At 39.6% G+C, this 16,054-nt stretch overlaps 1 protein-coding gene, 1 long non-coding RNA gene and 1 pseudogene across 2 annotated transcripts; 2 read left to right on the top strand and 1 right to left on the bottom strand.

The window, feature by feature from the left end:
• Positions 1–816: 816 nt before the first annotated feature.
• On the top strand, positions 817–1,521 carry LOC122404317 (annotated as a pseudogene).
• A 5,597-nt stretch (positions 1,522–7,118) lies between these two features.
• On the bottom strand, positions 7,119–8,308 carry LOC122404314. Its single transcript, XR_006259704.1, has 3 exons — positions 8,240–8,308; positions 8,052–8,129; positions 7,119–7,221 (listed from the first exon to the last, which is right to left on the bottom strand). It is a non-coding gene; the product is annotated as an uncharacterized LOC122404314 (long non-coding RNA).
• A 4,660-nt stretch (positions 8,309–12,968) lies between these two features.
• On the top strand, positions 12,969–14,963 carry LOC122404315. The gene has a single exon (XM_043408248.1). It carries the CDS (start codon positions 12,969–12,971, stop codon positions 14,961–14,963), a length of 1,995 nt encoding a protein of 664 aa, XP_043264183.1.
• Positions 14,964–16,054: the final 1,091 nt, after the last annotated feature.

Here is a 16,054-nt window from a genome sequence, read left to right as displayed (position 1 = left end):
GCGTGCACAATACTGGTAAAGAGTGGAATCTCATTTTAATTTATTAATTTTCAATCTTAAAGTATTTTGATTTTCAAAAATCGTATTAATAATATACATATGTGTGCTCATACATGGGAATAAAAAAAAATGTCTTTTTTTTCAATAATTAAAATATGATCAGGAGGTCTTAAAACGTGTATTTCCGTAAAATAAATTTTACAAAATTTTTTTTTCATTATGGGTACTTTGCTTATGTGCGCCTACATAGGTCGGAAAGTAAAAATGCCTGGGCAGTCGAGAATCTCGGCTCGAGAATCCAAATCGTATGCCGTTGACGGGAGGTCGGATTTCAGTTGTTTAGAGCGAGAAGGCAAATGTGAGCCTTTCTCTCTCGACTCCCACGAGGCGATCCGAAATTACTTCGGGCAGCTTCGGAGAATCGAGAAAGAGGGCATGCGTCAGTTTGCCTTTGTCGACTTTCCGAAACTCCACGAGCTCACGTACGCGTATCTGGCATGTGCGCGTGTGCACCCGGCGGTGCTTTTCTGGCATCTCTGCTCCTAGCCTCCCACTACCCACCGACCTCTGGGCTACATAGGCTCCATCTACCGGCCTTCCGGTCTCCCGCCTATCTTTCAAATGTTTCAAATATTAATGTACTGAAATCCATTAAATGTGAGCAACGGAGCAATAATCCAGGTGTTTCATTTATTTTTATTAACTCTACAGATCCTGATTTTGGTGTGTAGCACACTTATTTAATATAATCTATAGCATTTTTGGACATTTTGTTTTATATACATTTTTTTTATAAATTTCTCATATTCATTAATAATGCCACAGCGTTGCTGTGTTCCCAATTGCAAGGGAAATTATGATAGTACCTTAAAAGATAATAATTACAATTCTATATTTTTATTCCCCAAAGATGAGGAATTGCGGGAGAAATGGAGGGTTGCTATTCGTCGTAAGAATTGGACACCATCAAAATATTCTGCCGTCTGTAGTTTGCATTTTGCAGAAACTGATATTGAAAGGTACCACGGTATTCTATCGCCCAATGGTGTACTGGAGAATGTTTTGTTGAGATGTCCAAGGCTTATAAGGAATGTAGTACCCTCCATTTTCCCCAATTTACCTTATTTTACAAAACGTGTGCTACCACCAAGAAAAGCTCCTGCAGAGCGTGAACAAGAAATCCTCCAACGACGTCACAATTTAGTCCAAGAATTTACTAATTCAGATTTGATTAGTAATTTCGCGGATTTAATAAATAATTATAAAGAAAAGCTTGCAATTTCAAACTGTTGGACTATTAAAATAACAAATTCAAAATTTTATTTTTGAATGCTTGTAAGTAATGATGAATCTGATTTTTTGGTACTAAATACACAGATTGTGATTAGTGATGACATGAAATTACAAGTTTTTCAAGAAAGTAATGAAGTATCATTTAATGATTTAAAGTGGGTACTACCTATTGACAAGAAATTGTCTAGGTGGTCCCAGCTTCAGAATATATTAAGTAGATATGTTTAAATATCGTGTGAGTCCGAGACGTAAAAACTCGGCCGCGATGCCCGTATCTATAATGAATTCGCGTAATTCTAGAAGGTTCTGCTGACGGAGAATTTTTTCTTCGTTAGATTAGTATACCGCGGCCATTTTCGTGTTTTTGCTAGCTAGCTTCACTGGAATTCTCGATTCTGAGAACAAATTCCAGAAATCATGTTGTTAGCGCCGAGAGAGAGAGAAATCGATTTATCGAATCGAGATCGACAGCCGAAACGCGGCAGCGCCGCGTCGTGACTATGGGGCGCGTAGCCGCCCGGGCCCAGTAGCGCGATGCGTCGCTACGCGACTTTGCGCCTGCGCGACGGAGCCCAGCCGTGGCCGTCGATGCTTGCAGATCGTTACGGATCATCCGTGAGCCGTCGGCGATCAGGAGCAGATCCTGTAACGATCTCGCCCATTTTTCGTACGAAGCTCCGAGGAGAATGAGACGATCTCTCTCCTCGTAATCGGATCAAGTTTGCGGACATTGATTTATTCAGGAAAATCTCGTCATATCGACTTGAGATTTTCTCGAATAAAAGGACAATCTGCCTGTTGTTGAAGCGATCGCTGTGCACGCCGCGCGTGACACGATCGTAGACGCAGGATTGTGATTGAACGTTGCAGTTCGTTGTCACGACTGCGACGTTAGGGATTCGGTGTTAATCACTTTGAGTCTCTTCCTATTTAATACGGTTTGCCGTTTTCGCGAGCGTGCTCGCGGGATATATTCATTTGGAGCCTTACAACCTCCATTTGGTTTCCCGTCCGTGGCATTGCGAAGCGAACCCGGTAGATCAGAGGAAAACCTCGTCTACCCGGTTGTGCGGTCGGTGATATCGTAAAAAACGACTATCACCGACCAAAGCAAAATAATACAGTCCACTAGCTATTGCGCTGAATTGCCAGTTAGCTCTCCCCTCCAAGCACACCAGACTGTCGCTGGAGCGCGAGACAAGCAGCTGACGAGCGCGTAATCGTTGACTTGTCCGCAAAATATTTATATTTGCCGGAATTTCTGTTACAGAAAACCTCCGACGCAGTAAGAAGGACGGAGAAAGAGGCGGACCAGGCCGAAAACAGGAGCCTGGGTCCATTTTCCTTTAGTTTTCCGTTTTTTTCTATTTTTTGTTATTTTTGTACGAATAATAAATCTATAGTTTTGTAATAAAAAAGTTATTTGAAAACTTGTAAGAATTTCTCTACCCTATCTTCTCCCTCGTCCGGAACCACACAGTTAGAGCCCCTGAGTGCTCTAACAAGATATAAAGTATTACATAATGTACATTCTGACACTGATATATGTCTTATTGAAAAACATCTTGAGAAGTCTCTAGAAGAACTCAATAAGGTATATATTATTGCAGAATCAATTGATTTCGCTTATACCAAAAATCTTGAAATAGTAACCGATCAAGTAAGAAAAATAAGAAATAAAAACAATAGATATAGGTCATGCACCATTATTATGGCCTTCTCATTATATAGCCAATCGTCGGCTGCATACAATTTATTAAGAAATTTTTTTATTTTATCTCATAAACGGTATTTACAATATCTTTCAGCCAATATGACCATTACACCAGATAATGATATAACAAATGAACATTATCTTATTAATATATCATCCAATTTAACATCTAGAGAAAAAATAGTGATTTTATTAATTGATGAAATTTATATTAGTTCAAAATTACAGTACAAATCAAACAGACTTGCGGGTTTCGCTTCAATTTCTAACGAATTGGCAAAAACCATTTTAGCTTTTATGATATGTTCAGCTTTTGGAAATTTTTCTGAAATTATTAAATTATTACCAGTTTTCAATATTACCGGGGCTGAAATGACACCCATTATTTATAAAATTATAGAATTTGTCCAAAAATGTGGTTTCGAAATAATATGCATTGTAGCAGATAATCATAGAATCAATAGAAATATGTTTAATAAATTATCTAATAATGGTATAAGTTTTCCTAATCCTTCACAATCTAATAAAACCATTTTTCTTTCTTTCGACTTTGTTCATATAATGGAAAATATTAGAAATAATTTGTTAAATTTAAAAAATGTAGATAAAACTTTCGTTTTCCCCGACATTTATACAAACGAACTAAGATTAGCTAAGTTTAATGATTTACGTACGGTTTACGATTTCGGAAAACATTTAATTGCTAAGAAAGCTTATAAATTAAACTATAAGTCACTGTATCCAAATAATTTTGACCGACAAAACGTTTTCCTCGTTGATAATATATTCCATCAGTCTACAATAGCAGCTATGAAAGATTTCAATTATACCGCTACTGCTCATTTTTTAGAAATATTTCGCAATTGGCGGGACATTGAGAACAATACAAGTAGTATAAAAGGTAACAGGAAAAGAAACGAATTTTGTAAACCGATTTTGAATGTTAATGATTTTAGATGTGAATTTTTAAAGAAATTTCTAATATGGTTAAATTCTTGGCAAAAGGGTATAGCCGAATAAGGGGGTCAAATGTGCCCCCAAACCGAATGGAACGAGCCACGGGTCATTCGATAGCAAAAAAAAAATAACCCCTGTGTGCAAATTTTTAACTTGAAATCTCGACCGTGGGGGTAGTAGTGGGGTGAAAACGAAAATCATGTTTTTGAATTATTTCTCTTGACCTATTGAGTAAAAAAATGTAAAAAAATTCAGAGACATTTCGGGTACCGGGGCACATACTTTGGGAGATTTTCAGATTTTTTGATTGAAGAACCAGGTAGTGAAAAATAAAAAACAGCAAAAAATGCCGAAAAATGCCGATTACGTATTGAAGGAGGCCCGGAACTACTTTTATACTTTTACAGTAAACAGGTATTACTATTACTATTACTCTCAATTTTTTTAAGATTTTTCATTTTGGTGCGCCGCAGTGAAAAAAAATAAAAACCGAGTTTTTCCTCATTTTCTGCGTATTAGAGTAACTTACACGTTGAATTTTTATGCATCCTTCAATATATAAGTGTTTTGTAGACTGTTTAATGTTTCTACACTAAGCAGAATTACATAACAATTGAAACAAATAAAATAAAGCCAACCGTTGAGCGCAATATATCCTAGAAAATCAACGATATTTTCAACGGCGTCGATGGCGCAGCGTTAGAGTGTCCGACTGCTGAACCGCTGGAAGTTTTTTTACCGTAGGTTCGAGTCTCTCTTCTGGACTTATTATTTTTTTTTCAATTTCTAACTATATAACAATGCTTTATATTTATTTATAAATGTTCTGATAGCATTTTACAAATATTTTAACCTGAAATATGTATAAATATAGTCTTGGAGTGTTTTTTTGCGTTTTTATTTTTTTTGTCAACCACGATTATTGTTTAACATCTCTTACACTGAAATTAATGTGAAATGTTAGTTTTCAAATCTCTTACCTTTGACTATTGTGAATGGATCGGAGCAGAAGATTGTATATTGGCTTACTATTACTTCTTCTCGCCCTTCGATCAAGCAGATCTTTCCTTCTCGTTCTCTTTCTTTGATAAATATGAATGTTTGCTGCGGCTTTAGTATCCCACGTAGACATGTAAGGGTTATTATCCTTTCCTTACTGCTGGTTTTAAAGATAATGAAAACACTTGTAGGACCAACCTCTACGGACCATGCCAAGTAATTATGTATAAATCCCATCGCATACAGTAGCTTGAACTGAGTAATTAAAAAATACATTGTGAAACCCGAACGCGACAATCACCCATTGACCTGAACGGTCTGGGCCCTCACCCAACGAACCTTTATTTCCTTCGTAACGCAGGTAGGACAGTTAATCATTTATCCCCGTGGTTTCCATCGAGCAATGATACTTCATTCAAAAATAAGCATGAAACGATCAAACTGGTACTTAAAAATGGGTTTATTAGAAAAAAGTATCATTGGCAGAGAGTGGGTTAATAGATTTGGCGTGGAATGGCCCTTACATGTCTACGTTAGATACTAAAGCCGCAGCAAACATTCATATTTATCAAAGAAAGAGAACGAGAAGGAAAGATCTGCTTGATCGAAGGGCGAGAAGAAGTAATAGTAAGCCAATATACAATCTTCTGCTCCGATCCATTCACAATAGTCAAAGGTAAGAGATTTGAAAACTAACATTTCACATTAATTTCAGTGTAAGAGATGTTAAACAATAATCGTGGTTGACAAAAAAAATAAAAACGCAAAAAACACTCCAAGACTATATTTATACATATTTCAGGTTAAAATATTTGTAAAATGCTATCAGAACATTTATAAATAAATATAAAGCATTGTTATATAGTTAGAATTTGAAAAAAAAAATACTAAGTCCAGAGGAGAGACTCGAACCTACGGTAAAAAAACTTCCAGCGGTTCAGCAGTCGGACACTCTAATGCTGCGCCATCGACGCCGTTGAAAATATCGTTGATTTTTTAGGATATATACACCCAATGGTTGGCTTTATTTTATTTGTTTCAATTGTTATGTAATTCTGCTTAGTGTAGAAACATTAAACAGTCTACAAAACACTTATATATTGAAGGATGCATAAAAATTAAACGTGTAAGTTACTCTAATACGCAGAAAATGAGGAAAAACTCGGTTTTTATTTTTTTTCACTGCGGCGCACCAAAATGAAAAATCTGAAAAAAATTGAGAATAATAGTAATAGTAATACCTGTTTACTGTAAAAGTATAAAAGTAGTTCCGGGCCTCCTTCAATACGTAATCGGCATTTTTCGGCATTTTTTGCTGTTTTTTATTTTTCACTACCTGGTTCTTCGATCAAAAAATCTGAAAATCTCCCAAAGTATGTGCCCCGGTACCCGAAATGTCTCTGAATTTTTTTACATTTTTTTACTCAATAGGTCAAGAGAAATAATTCAAAAACATGATTTTCGTTTTCACCCCACTACTACCCCCACGGTCGAGATTTCAAGTTAAAAATTTGCACACAGGGGTTATTTTTTTTTTGCTATCGAATGACCCGTGGCTCGTTCCATTCGGTTTGGGGGCACATTTGACCCCCTTATTCGGCTATACCCTTTGCAGACAAATGGCCATTTAACAGTAGATACTTTCAAAGCTCTGCACCAAAGTACTACAGTTCTTTTACTACTTACAGAGTACTGTTTTCAAAATTTTGATATATCATATCTTTTGGCTGGAAAATTTACAACCGAAAAATTAGAAAAACGATTTGGAAATTATAGACTTTTATCTGGTTGTAATTATCATGTGTCATATAACGAAATAATTCATGCAGAAAAAAAAATTAGATTAAAACATATATTTACAAAATCGGCAAATTCGTTTTCTCTTACTGAAATCAAAATTAAATTTCGAATTTGTGATGACAATAATAACGATCTTCATGATCTTCCCACTGATGTGACTTGTTTCTCAGGAATCTTCGATACCGAATACTTGTCCGATTGTGTTGTAGATGATTCCATTAAAATTTATATTTCTGGTTATGGGTCCCATTCTGTTGCTAAAAAATTAAATTGCAATATATGTCGTTTATTAGTTGTGGAGGATAAAGGTAAAACTGTAGGCGATGTATATTTTGATCACTTACAAAGAGGGGACCTTTCTGTCCCCACTGAAGAAGTGATAGCCTCATTTATTCATATGTATGCAATAATGGAAGCCATAATAAATGATGGCAATTTAGAATCTCAATTTTTGCAATCTGGAAATCATAAACATATTTTATGTAAATTAACATATATTAGCATTCAATCAGACATACATTATTTAGCATTTTCAGATACATGCGTTTGTGGTCGAGCTTACCAAAGTATTTGGTTTAAATTATTATCAATTTTTTCAAATATTTTATTAAACGATTATGTGAAAACTGTAAATAATAGTCAGTTGGAAACACGTACAGACATCACTTCTAAAAATCGTAAATTAAAAACTTTTAATAGGAACTAGATTTTCAATCATTTTTTTTAATATCATCTTTCTTAAAACATTAATTTTTATATATATTTAACTTATTCCTTTCAATATGTTTTAATACATTAATAGAGTTTTATTTACTTGCTTAGTATATTTTTATTATGAATACTATTTCACAAGATTCAGAGTCTTATTAGTTGTATTTCAAGTGAATTTCAAAGTATGTTTTGATATGTTTTGTTATTAATATTATTCAAAATTATTTATTATTATTTCAAAATGTAATACTTTATTTCTTTAAGAATACAAAAGTTATGTTTTTGTTATGTTTTTTTAAAAATATTAATTTTATTTTAGAAAATGGGATGATATGGCTATTGGCGAACCACCCATTATAATAAAAAAAAAAGGTAACGCGCCATGGTAAATACCCCTAGGGTGGTGAGGATATTTTTTACAATTATCATACTGTCCTCTAACACGATTTTATAATTAACTCCATAATTGTTCCTTTCAATAGCTAATTATGCTAACCTCTTTTCCACGGGCACTTAACCTGTTTGGCTTCGTACCAATAATTTTGCCTATTTCAGGTCTCTATTAACTTATACATACCTTTATCAATTTTTAAATCCTTCAGTTTGGTTCAAAGATGGTTTTAACTTGTTTCGCACTTCTATTTTCTTGAAATCTCTGTAAATATTTCAAATATAATGCATCACAACACCTAACTATTCCGACAGTCCACAAAATATATACCACATTTATAAACATTAATATACTTCTGTATTACTTCTACTTACTATAGTTATGATATTCATATATTCCTTATACATAATTAATAAAAAATACTGTATATTAGTATAATTTTATATCGCAAAATAACGTTAATTATAATCCTGAACACAAAACTCCACTATTGAACATAGGACTCCCGATCCGCACATGAGCGGTGTTGCCACGTTGCATAGCACGGCTAGTACTTACTAGAGTCGGCTGTGATTACGCTCTCGTAGAAGGAGGCCACGGCCCTCCACTTCTCCTCGCTGCCGAGCATGGCGCGCACTATGCCCGGCAGCGAGACATCCGGCCCGATGATGCTGACCAGGACACGGCGCTCCCCCTCCCACGCAGTGCATACCTCGAGGGTATGTTCCGCCGTGTGCTGCTCAGCGTCACAATGACAGCAACGCGCCGTCGGCTCCTTCCCTATCCGGCACAGGTATCTCCCGAAGCTGCCATGCCCCGAAAACACCTGTGCCATCCGGTAGGTAAGGCTTCCATGGCCTCTGTCCAGCCACTCACATAGGAGTGGCCGAACAGCCCCGACTGTCCGGTGCCCCGCGGTATGCAGGGCCAACCGCTCCTGCCACGCGTGCACCACGAACTGCCGGGCCTGGCGCTTCAACTCGCCCCAAGCAGGTTCCTGCACACCCGGGACCGCCCCCACCCCCGCGCGACGGTCGACGCGGTGACGATACATCATCGCGTGCGACTGCGCGAGGAGATCCATGGGCGGCATCCCCGCAAGAACCGTCGCCGCCTCATGCGACACGGTCCGGTACCCGCGGACGACCCTTAGCGCCATCCGCCTCTGCACCCGACGCAGCATCGTCATGCTGCGCCGGCAGGCCGCCAGGTCGTCCGCCCAGACGGGGGCCCCGTATAGGGCCACCGACTGAACCATTGCCACATAGAGGCGGCGAACTCGGCCCGCCGGGCCCCCCAGGTTGGGCAGAATCCGGCCCAAAGCCCCGACCAACCTCTCCAGCCGGGGGACCCGGCAGCGGAAATGCTCCTCGAAGCGCCAGTGGCTATCGAGGATCAGCCCCAGATACCTCATCTGGGGCTTCACCTCGATATTAGCCTCACCCACACGGATCAGAGGGGGTGGCGGATCCTGCCGAGGTGAATGGAACGCTATCACCTCGGTCTTATGGACCGCCACCGTCATCCCCATCCCTCTGATCCGGTCGACGACGCGTTGCGCCCCCTCCTCCGCGAGACACTTGGCCCGCCTTCAGTGCGCCCCGATGGCCAACACCAGTATGTCATCTGCATAACACACGGCGCTGACGCCGTCGGGGAGGTCGGCCCGCAACACCGCGTCGTACGCGATGTTCCACAGGAGTGGCCCTAGGACCGACCCCTGCGGAACCCCGCAGTACACCTCCCTCCGCATATGTCCATCCCGGCCCGGATACTCGATCCACCTGCCGCGGGGATAATCCCCGATCACCGCCCCGAGACAAGGGGGGACCCGATGATAGTCGAGCCCCCTCCTTATCTCCTCCCAGGGCAGTGTGTCCAAGGATATTGCCAAAGCCACCCTTCCCCGGGAGATGGCCGACTCCGAGAGGATCCTGACTCACCATCATTCATTCGGCACAGAGAAGCAAGCTGGCCTGAAGCATGGTTGTTCACCTAATCCTAATTGGAAGGAATGGGGTTATTTAACCAATGGCAAGGGGGGCCTTACACAGAAGGTTTAGAGCCGAAGTTTGATTTTAATGTCAAACAATGTACCGATAAAGTCGAAATTAACGTCAATGCGCCAGCTTATAGCTGTCGTATAGGGTATAGGTCATTTGGAAAGAAAGCCAATGGAAATTATCATCTCGCCATGCTTGATGGAAACAAATCATGCTCTTTTGGTTGCTTTGACTCTGTCGAGTTATATGAGAGTTTTACTAACCAGCCCCTTTATATGTCTTGCATAACACCCTATCTCGACATCTTTTGGGAAACGAGTTGTATCGTCGAAAAAACGAGGATAAGCAACAATGAGATTAAAAGCATCATGATTTATGCTCACCACACTGTTTTTAATACTGTAGAGAGATTATAAACTTGTCAAAACACTTTTAGTTTTAAGAACTGTTGTGGTGGAAAAGGTCCTGTTACGCAAGAACAAATGGTGTTCGCTGATAAATACTGTGCCTGCACTATGAACAAGGTTGCTGCGGTAGAGAGCCTATATCTTGGATTGATAGGACTATATTACTCATTATTAGATATGAACTACCAGTTGATTGTGCCCTTATTGCTGCTTGTAGGAATCGTTGTTAATCCATCTTTCTCTGGACTATCTTTATGCTTGTGGATATTATATCAGGTTGCAGCGGCTAAGGCACTATGCAATATAGACAACATAGTTGCTACTGAGTCTGTATTAGATACAATTGCAACAAACAAGGGATTTAGAGCCGAATTTAAAGTTCAAAAAGATCAATGTATATCAATCAGTGGAGGCTTACTGCATATAACGTCAATTCAAAAACGACACCTATATAGATTTGAGAAAACTGTCCCATTTAAAACTAAATTGACATGTGCAAAGGTTGACTGGGCTTGTTGGGGCAAAGTCAGCTTATACACAGAGGAAATGATTGTGCATATAGTTGCCAGCAAGGAGTGATTAAGACTAGACAAGAGGAAGTTCCTGCATTTGCCGGAAGCGGTTGCGCGGCATTTTGAGGAGTTTTAATCAGACAAGACCTATGCTTTTCTATTGGTGAATTTGGCAGTCAGTGTCGGTTTTATAGACATGTATCCTATGACCCTGTTGTTGTGTTGGAAGGTGACCTATATTATCACGGCGACGGCAAAAAGACACATTTAACTCTGATTGAAAGAGAAACGGTTAAGGGTATAACCATGCAAGCCATAGTGATGAATCACAAACAAGTTCCAATGTATATTGTCAAGAGAGGCGCCTTATATTTTTGCAGCTCTGTGGCAGTTGAAATACAACATCTGTGTGGGTCCTTAACTCTGTTGAAACCAAATGACATTTTACCAGATTGCTACGACACAGAACTGCAATGGAACCATGCTAAAGCGTCTTATGATGTTAAGTACAAACCGAGAGACGCAGATGCACTTATGCACAATTCATTCCACATTTGTAACAAAGATTCTAATGTGACATTCGCTGGAGAAGAAGCGTATTATACGGAAACATCTACTATGGCATTAATAACCCTAATTTCTAAAGATATATAATTTGTCAATGAGCATCAATGGTACCAACTTGATCTTTTGTCTATAAGCTCGGTTCCTGGTATGAGAGGTTTTAGACAATCAACTCACATCGAATTAAAAAATAGTTTATCACGTACTTGTAAAGTATTGGTCTCTCTTCCTGGTTGTACTGCTCTACAGTCAACTTTGATCATCATGCATTCAGTGAGCTCTATAGGATTGGAGTATTTCTGTCACGGAAACGCAATTAATAACTTACAATTGAACAGTAACGGTAATATCAAAATAGAAAATATTAAAGAAATAAATAGAAATTGGATACCCCTCAAAACTACTATAAGTAATTTGGCTATAGGAACGTTGTTGTCTGCAGATCCGTCGAAAATTACAAATGACCTCACTAACTGGATTGGATCTTTTAGATTTGCTTCTATTTACTCGCATGTTATTGCATGTGTTAGGAACTTGGCGAGGTTTACGATACGGTCGCTTGTGAATACCGCTATTTTTGAGGATAGCTAATTTCAATTCGCTTGTTAATAGTTACAGCTAAACGAGGAGTCAGGGCCCTAAAGAATCATTACAAAATTGAAGCAATTAGGAAGGGCCCTGCTCCGTCGTCCTCAATAGCGATTGACGTGTCATAAACCTTACAACTAGTCGCGCGGTCGAGTAACGACCTTAGTACCTGGGCACGGTCCCCGGTCGGGTGTTAGGAATTTTCCATTTCCAGGGAGGTCTAGTTTGTACCCCGACTGGTGGGCGGCAACCTAGACTAGGCGGTTTTTGGAAATCCAACCCCCGACCAGGGACGTCGACCGATTGGTCAGCCTCATCGGCAATTTTAGTATATAAGAAGAACATTGGAAGAGTTTAGTTAGATTAGCAACAGAATCATAGTTAGAAACGTTACTGTATTACTTATTGAATTCAATAAACACCAAATACACAACCATTAATTTCCTTCAAACGAAGGTGGTCCTTCGAGTTTGTATTAGTCGGCACACACGTGCAAACTCAACAATTTCCGAACGAGCAACACTCGACCACGGAAAGAACATTGGTCCTTCGAGCCGGATCTGGTAGCAGCAGACATAGCAACGGTGGAATTGGAATTCAATACAAAGGTTTAGTGACACTAGAACCGAGGATTCTTCATTGGAAGGAGGATCTTCACAACAGCAGATTGGATCTGATATAGCAGAATCTCCCAGCATTCATCGTCGGAGATTTGCAACTTGCAACAAGGAATCACACAATTGATTCCCACAACCACATTCGTCAATCACTGGACAATCTCTTAGTGAGAAATCGTCCAAATTCTGCGGAGAACCTGTGGCAGCCAAAACAGCATTCAGGATAGAGGCAGTGCACGTCATCTTCGAAGGACGTACTCCACCTGAACGAGATAGCAACGTTGTCGCAGGAGACAATATCAACGGTCAACAGCGTACCTGGACAAGACGAGCCAGCATCGCCATCTCCGTCAATTGTTCCCTATACTGTAAGTCTCCTTTCAATTTGTAATTGCAAAGAATAGTGTATAAAATGGATAGTCAATTGAAAGAACTCGCTCTGGAACGCGGAAGAATCAAGTCTGCCTTGACTCGCTTTAGGAATTTTTTCGATTCGTCCGCGAACACCACTAGTATAGAAATTCTCGAAAAACGTTTAAAATTAAACGAACCCTTACACGACAAATTTGATGAAATACAATCGCGAATAGAGACATTAGCAGTAGGATCGGATATTGAAACAATTCATGCAAAGGAACGGGATGAATTTGAAGTGGCGTACTTTGAAATTATTACGAGAGTCGAACAACATATTGCACAATTCCGTAGAGCTAGATCAACGCCAATTTCAAGCTCGTCCTCGCCCGCGATTAAGGAACCACCGGTCACGCCGCGATTACCTACAATAGTTTTACCCGAATTCAATGGGGATTATAACGATTGGTTGCGTTTCCGTGACACATTTGAGTCATTAATTCATAATAATGAAACGCTATCGGATATACAGCGATTTCATTATTTGAATTCTGCATTGAAAGGACCCGCGGCTAGAGTCACACAATCTTTGGGTGTTTCTGAGGCAAACTATCGGATTGCATGGTCTGCTCTAAAAAATAGATTTGAAGACCCTAGGTCATTAGTTCATCACCATACCAATGCGTTATTGGATCTACCGATCATGCAAAAACAAACTAGTTCGAGTCTCCGAGAATTCATCGATACGGCAAATAACCACATTCGTGCATTGGGTGCTCTCGGTGAACCGGTTCAAACGTGGGATACCTTGCTTATTTCGATCCTTAGCAAAAAATTAGATCCATTCACGGCTAAAAAATGGGAAGAACGCGTAGTCACTATGCCAGGAAGGCTCAAGCTACACGATTTAGTGGATTTCCTTGAGCAGCAATCAAAACTGCTCGAACGCACAACAACCAATCGACAACCAACCGTAAATTTACCAAACCTTACGAACAAAATAGATACCACTAAACCAAGAATTAAAACTCAATTCGGTGTAGCCTCTCACCTTGCAAGTACGCAAGTTCAATGCATATTTTGCAAGGGAGAACATTGGTTACAATATTGCGATAAATTGAAAGCGATGCCTCACGCTCAATTACACGACACCATTAAACGGTTGCAATGCTGCTTTAATTGTCTGCAATTGGGACATAGCATAAAAAATTGTACACGCGGACATTGTAGACGGTGTGGAAAAAAGCATCATACGCTTTTGCATCGAGATGATGCTACTCCACAGACGCGCGAACCATCTCACTTAGACTCTCAAGCAATCGCTAGCACATCTCAAGTACAATCATGTTTGTCAGGCTCAAAAACGCCCGCAATAGATTTTACGGTCCTCTCTACAGCATTGATACATATTGAAGATTCATTCGGGAAAAGGCACGAATGTTGCGCATTATTAGACGCGGGCTCACAAGCCCATTTTATAACCGAGGATTTGTGCAGTAAGCTAAGACTTCCATTAAAATCTACCGCAATGACCGTTGGCGGTGTCGGTAGATCGATTAACCCTATTAACTCTCGGACAGAGGTAGTCATACGGTCAGTTTGTAATACTTTCAAATCAAACTTGTCGTGTTTAGTGATCGAAAATATAACCGAGAACATGCCAAATGTGCCGCTCAATCGTTCAAATATTCCGATACCTGACGGAATCACAATAGCCGACCCTCATTTCAATGAGCCAAAACGAATCGACTTGTTAATAGGTGCCGGACTTTTCTGGCAGCTATTATGCATAGGCCAACACAAGGTTGGAAACGGATTAGTATGGCAGAAAACTCGCTTCGGTTGGGTGTTGGGAGGCAGTCTGAGCTGGCCAATAAATTATCCGATAGTCAACGCCAACACGTGTCATATCGCGAACGACGAATTGCACCGGGCAATTTCTAGATTTTGGGAGATAGAAGACGGGCACTCGAATCAATTAGAAGCCAGTAACCATTTAGAAGACTACGGAGCGAATCACCACAACCTGGCACATCTATCGAGCCAACAATAATATCTAAAAGTAGCAGTTCCACACATTCAAGTTCGACAATTGTCATGGACAGCATCACAATAGAAGCACCTTTTAGATTCATCCTAATTGAAGGGATGCCAAATCCAGAACAAATACAAAATATTTACTCGCGTATGTGGGAAATAAGGGCACCTACAAGCCTTTGGGATTTGTTGGACACCCATCTTCATAAATTTATCGAAGTAAAAGTTAGTAGAAATATTAGAGCTTGTATGGCATTTTATGAAGAAAAGAGGGTTGGGCTCCTCCAAAATAGTGCTTTATGTGTGGTAGACCCAGTATCAGGGATATGTACTTGGAAAGACCATCCTGGGGATCTAAATGGAGAAAGGAAAGTGATGTCTTTCATAATCACTAGATATGAAATCATGAAAGCGCTTTCTATAGTGGATACAGATATCCAAGATACAGAAAATCTATTAGAATATGTTTTCCCAGACGACATCTTTAATGAGATGAAAACAAAATGGATAAGTGATTGGTATCCACCTGGGATGGATCTTGACATCTCCAAAATCATTTTGGAAGGAGATAAAAGGCCTTTAGGGATATCTGCAAAAGAGTTGTTAGAGAATCTAAGCACTTTGAATGAATCCGAGCGAACAGACAAAGTGAAGTGGAGAGGCAAATTGTTGCCTGATGGATGGACATATAGTTTGATGGAAGGTTCTGAAACAGATGCTGAAATGGTGGATTCATTTTTTAGTTTCATAGAAGGCCAAGAATGGAACCATGTGAAACTAAATCCCAAGACTCCTTGTAATCATAGTTTCATAGAGACTGTAAAAGAAGTTTGGAGAAATTCTGAGGGAAAAAACTTTTCATTGAACCTAAAAAATTCACCTTATACTTCCCAAATAATGGACATGCTGGGAGTGGGATCCAAAGAAAAGAAGCACAACGTATTATGTACCGATACCAAACAACCTGAAAGAGGAGAGTTATCTCCACTAAAATATGATTCTTATTTCGACGAGATTGTAAGGAGAATGAACAAGGATCATGAGTTAGAAGGGAACCCTTTTGATGGATTAGCATCAGATTTCTCAGATACTGACCACCCCATTGCT

This window comes from Colletes gigas, unplaced genomic scaffold (genome assembly GCF_013123115.1).
Source record: "Colletes gigas isolate AHSC1104 unplaced genomic scaffold, ASM1312311v1 Colletes_gigas_Sc00170, whole genome shotgun sequence".
Taxonomy (NCBI): Eukaryota; Metazoa; Arthropoda; class Insecta; order Hymenoptera; family Colletidae; genus Colletes; species Colletes gigas.
The sequence above is the reverse complement of the archived record's forward strand: the minus strand, read 5'-3'. Positions and strand labels throughout refer to the sequence as shown.

Excerpts from the sequence above, each read along its gene's own strand:
- LOC122404315 (XM_043408248.1), top strand. The coding sequence starts at position 12,969 with ATGGATAGTCAATTGAAAGAACTCGCTCTGGAACGCGGAAGAATCAAG.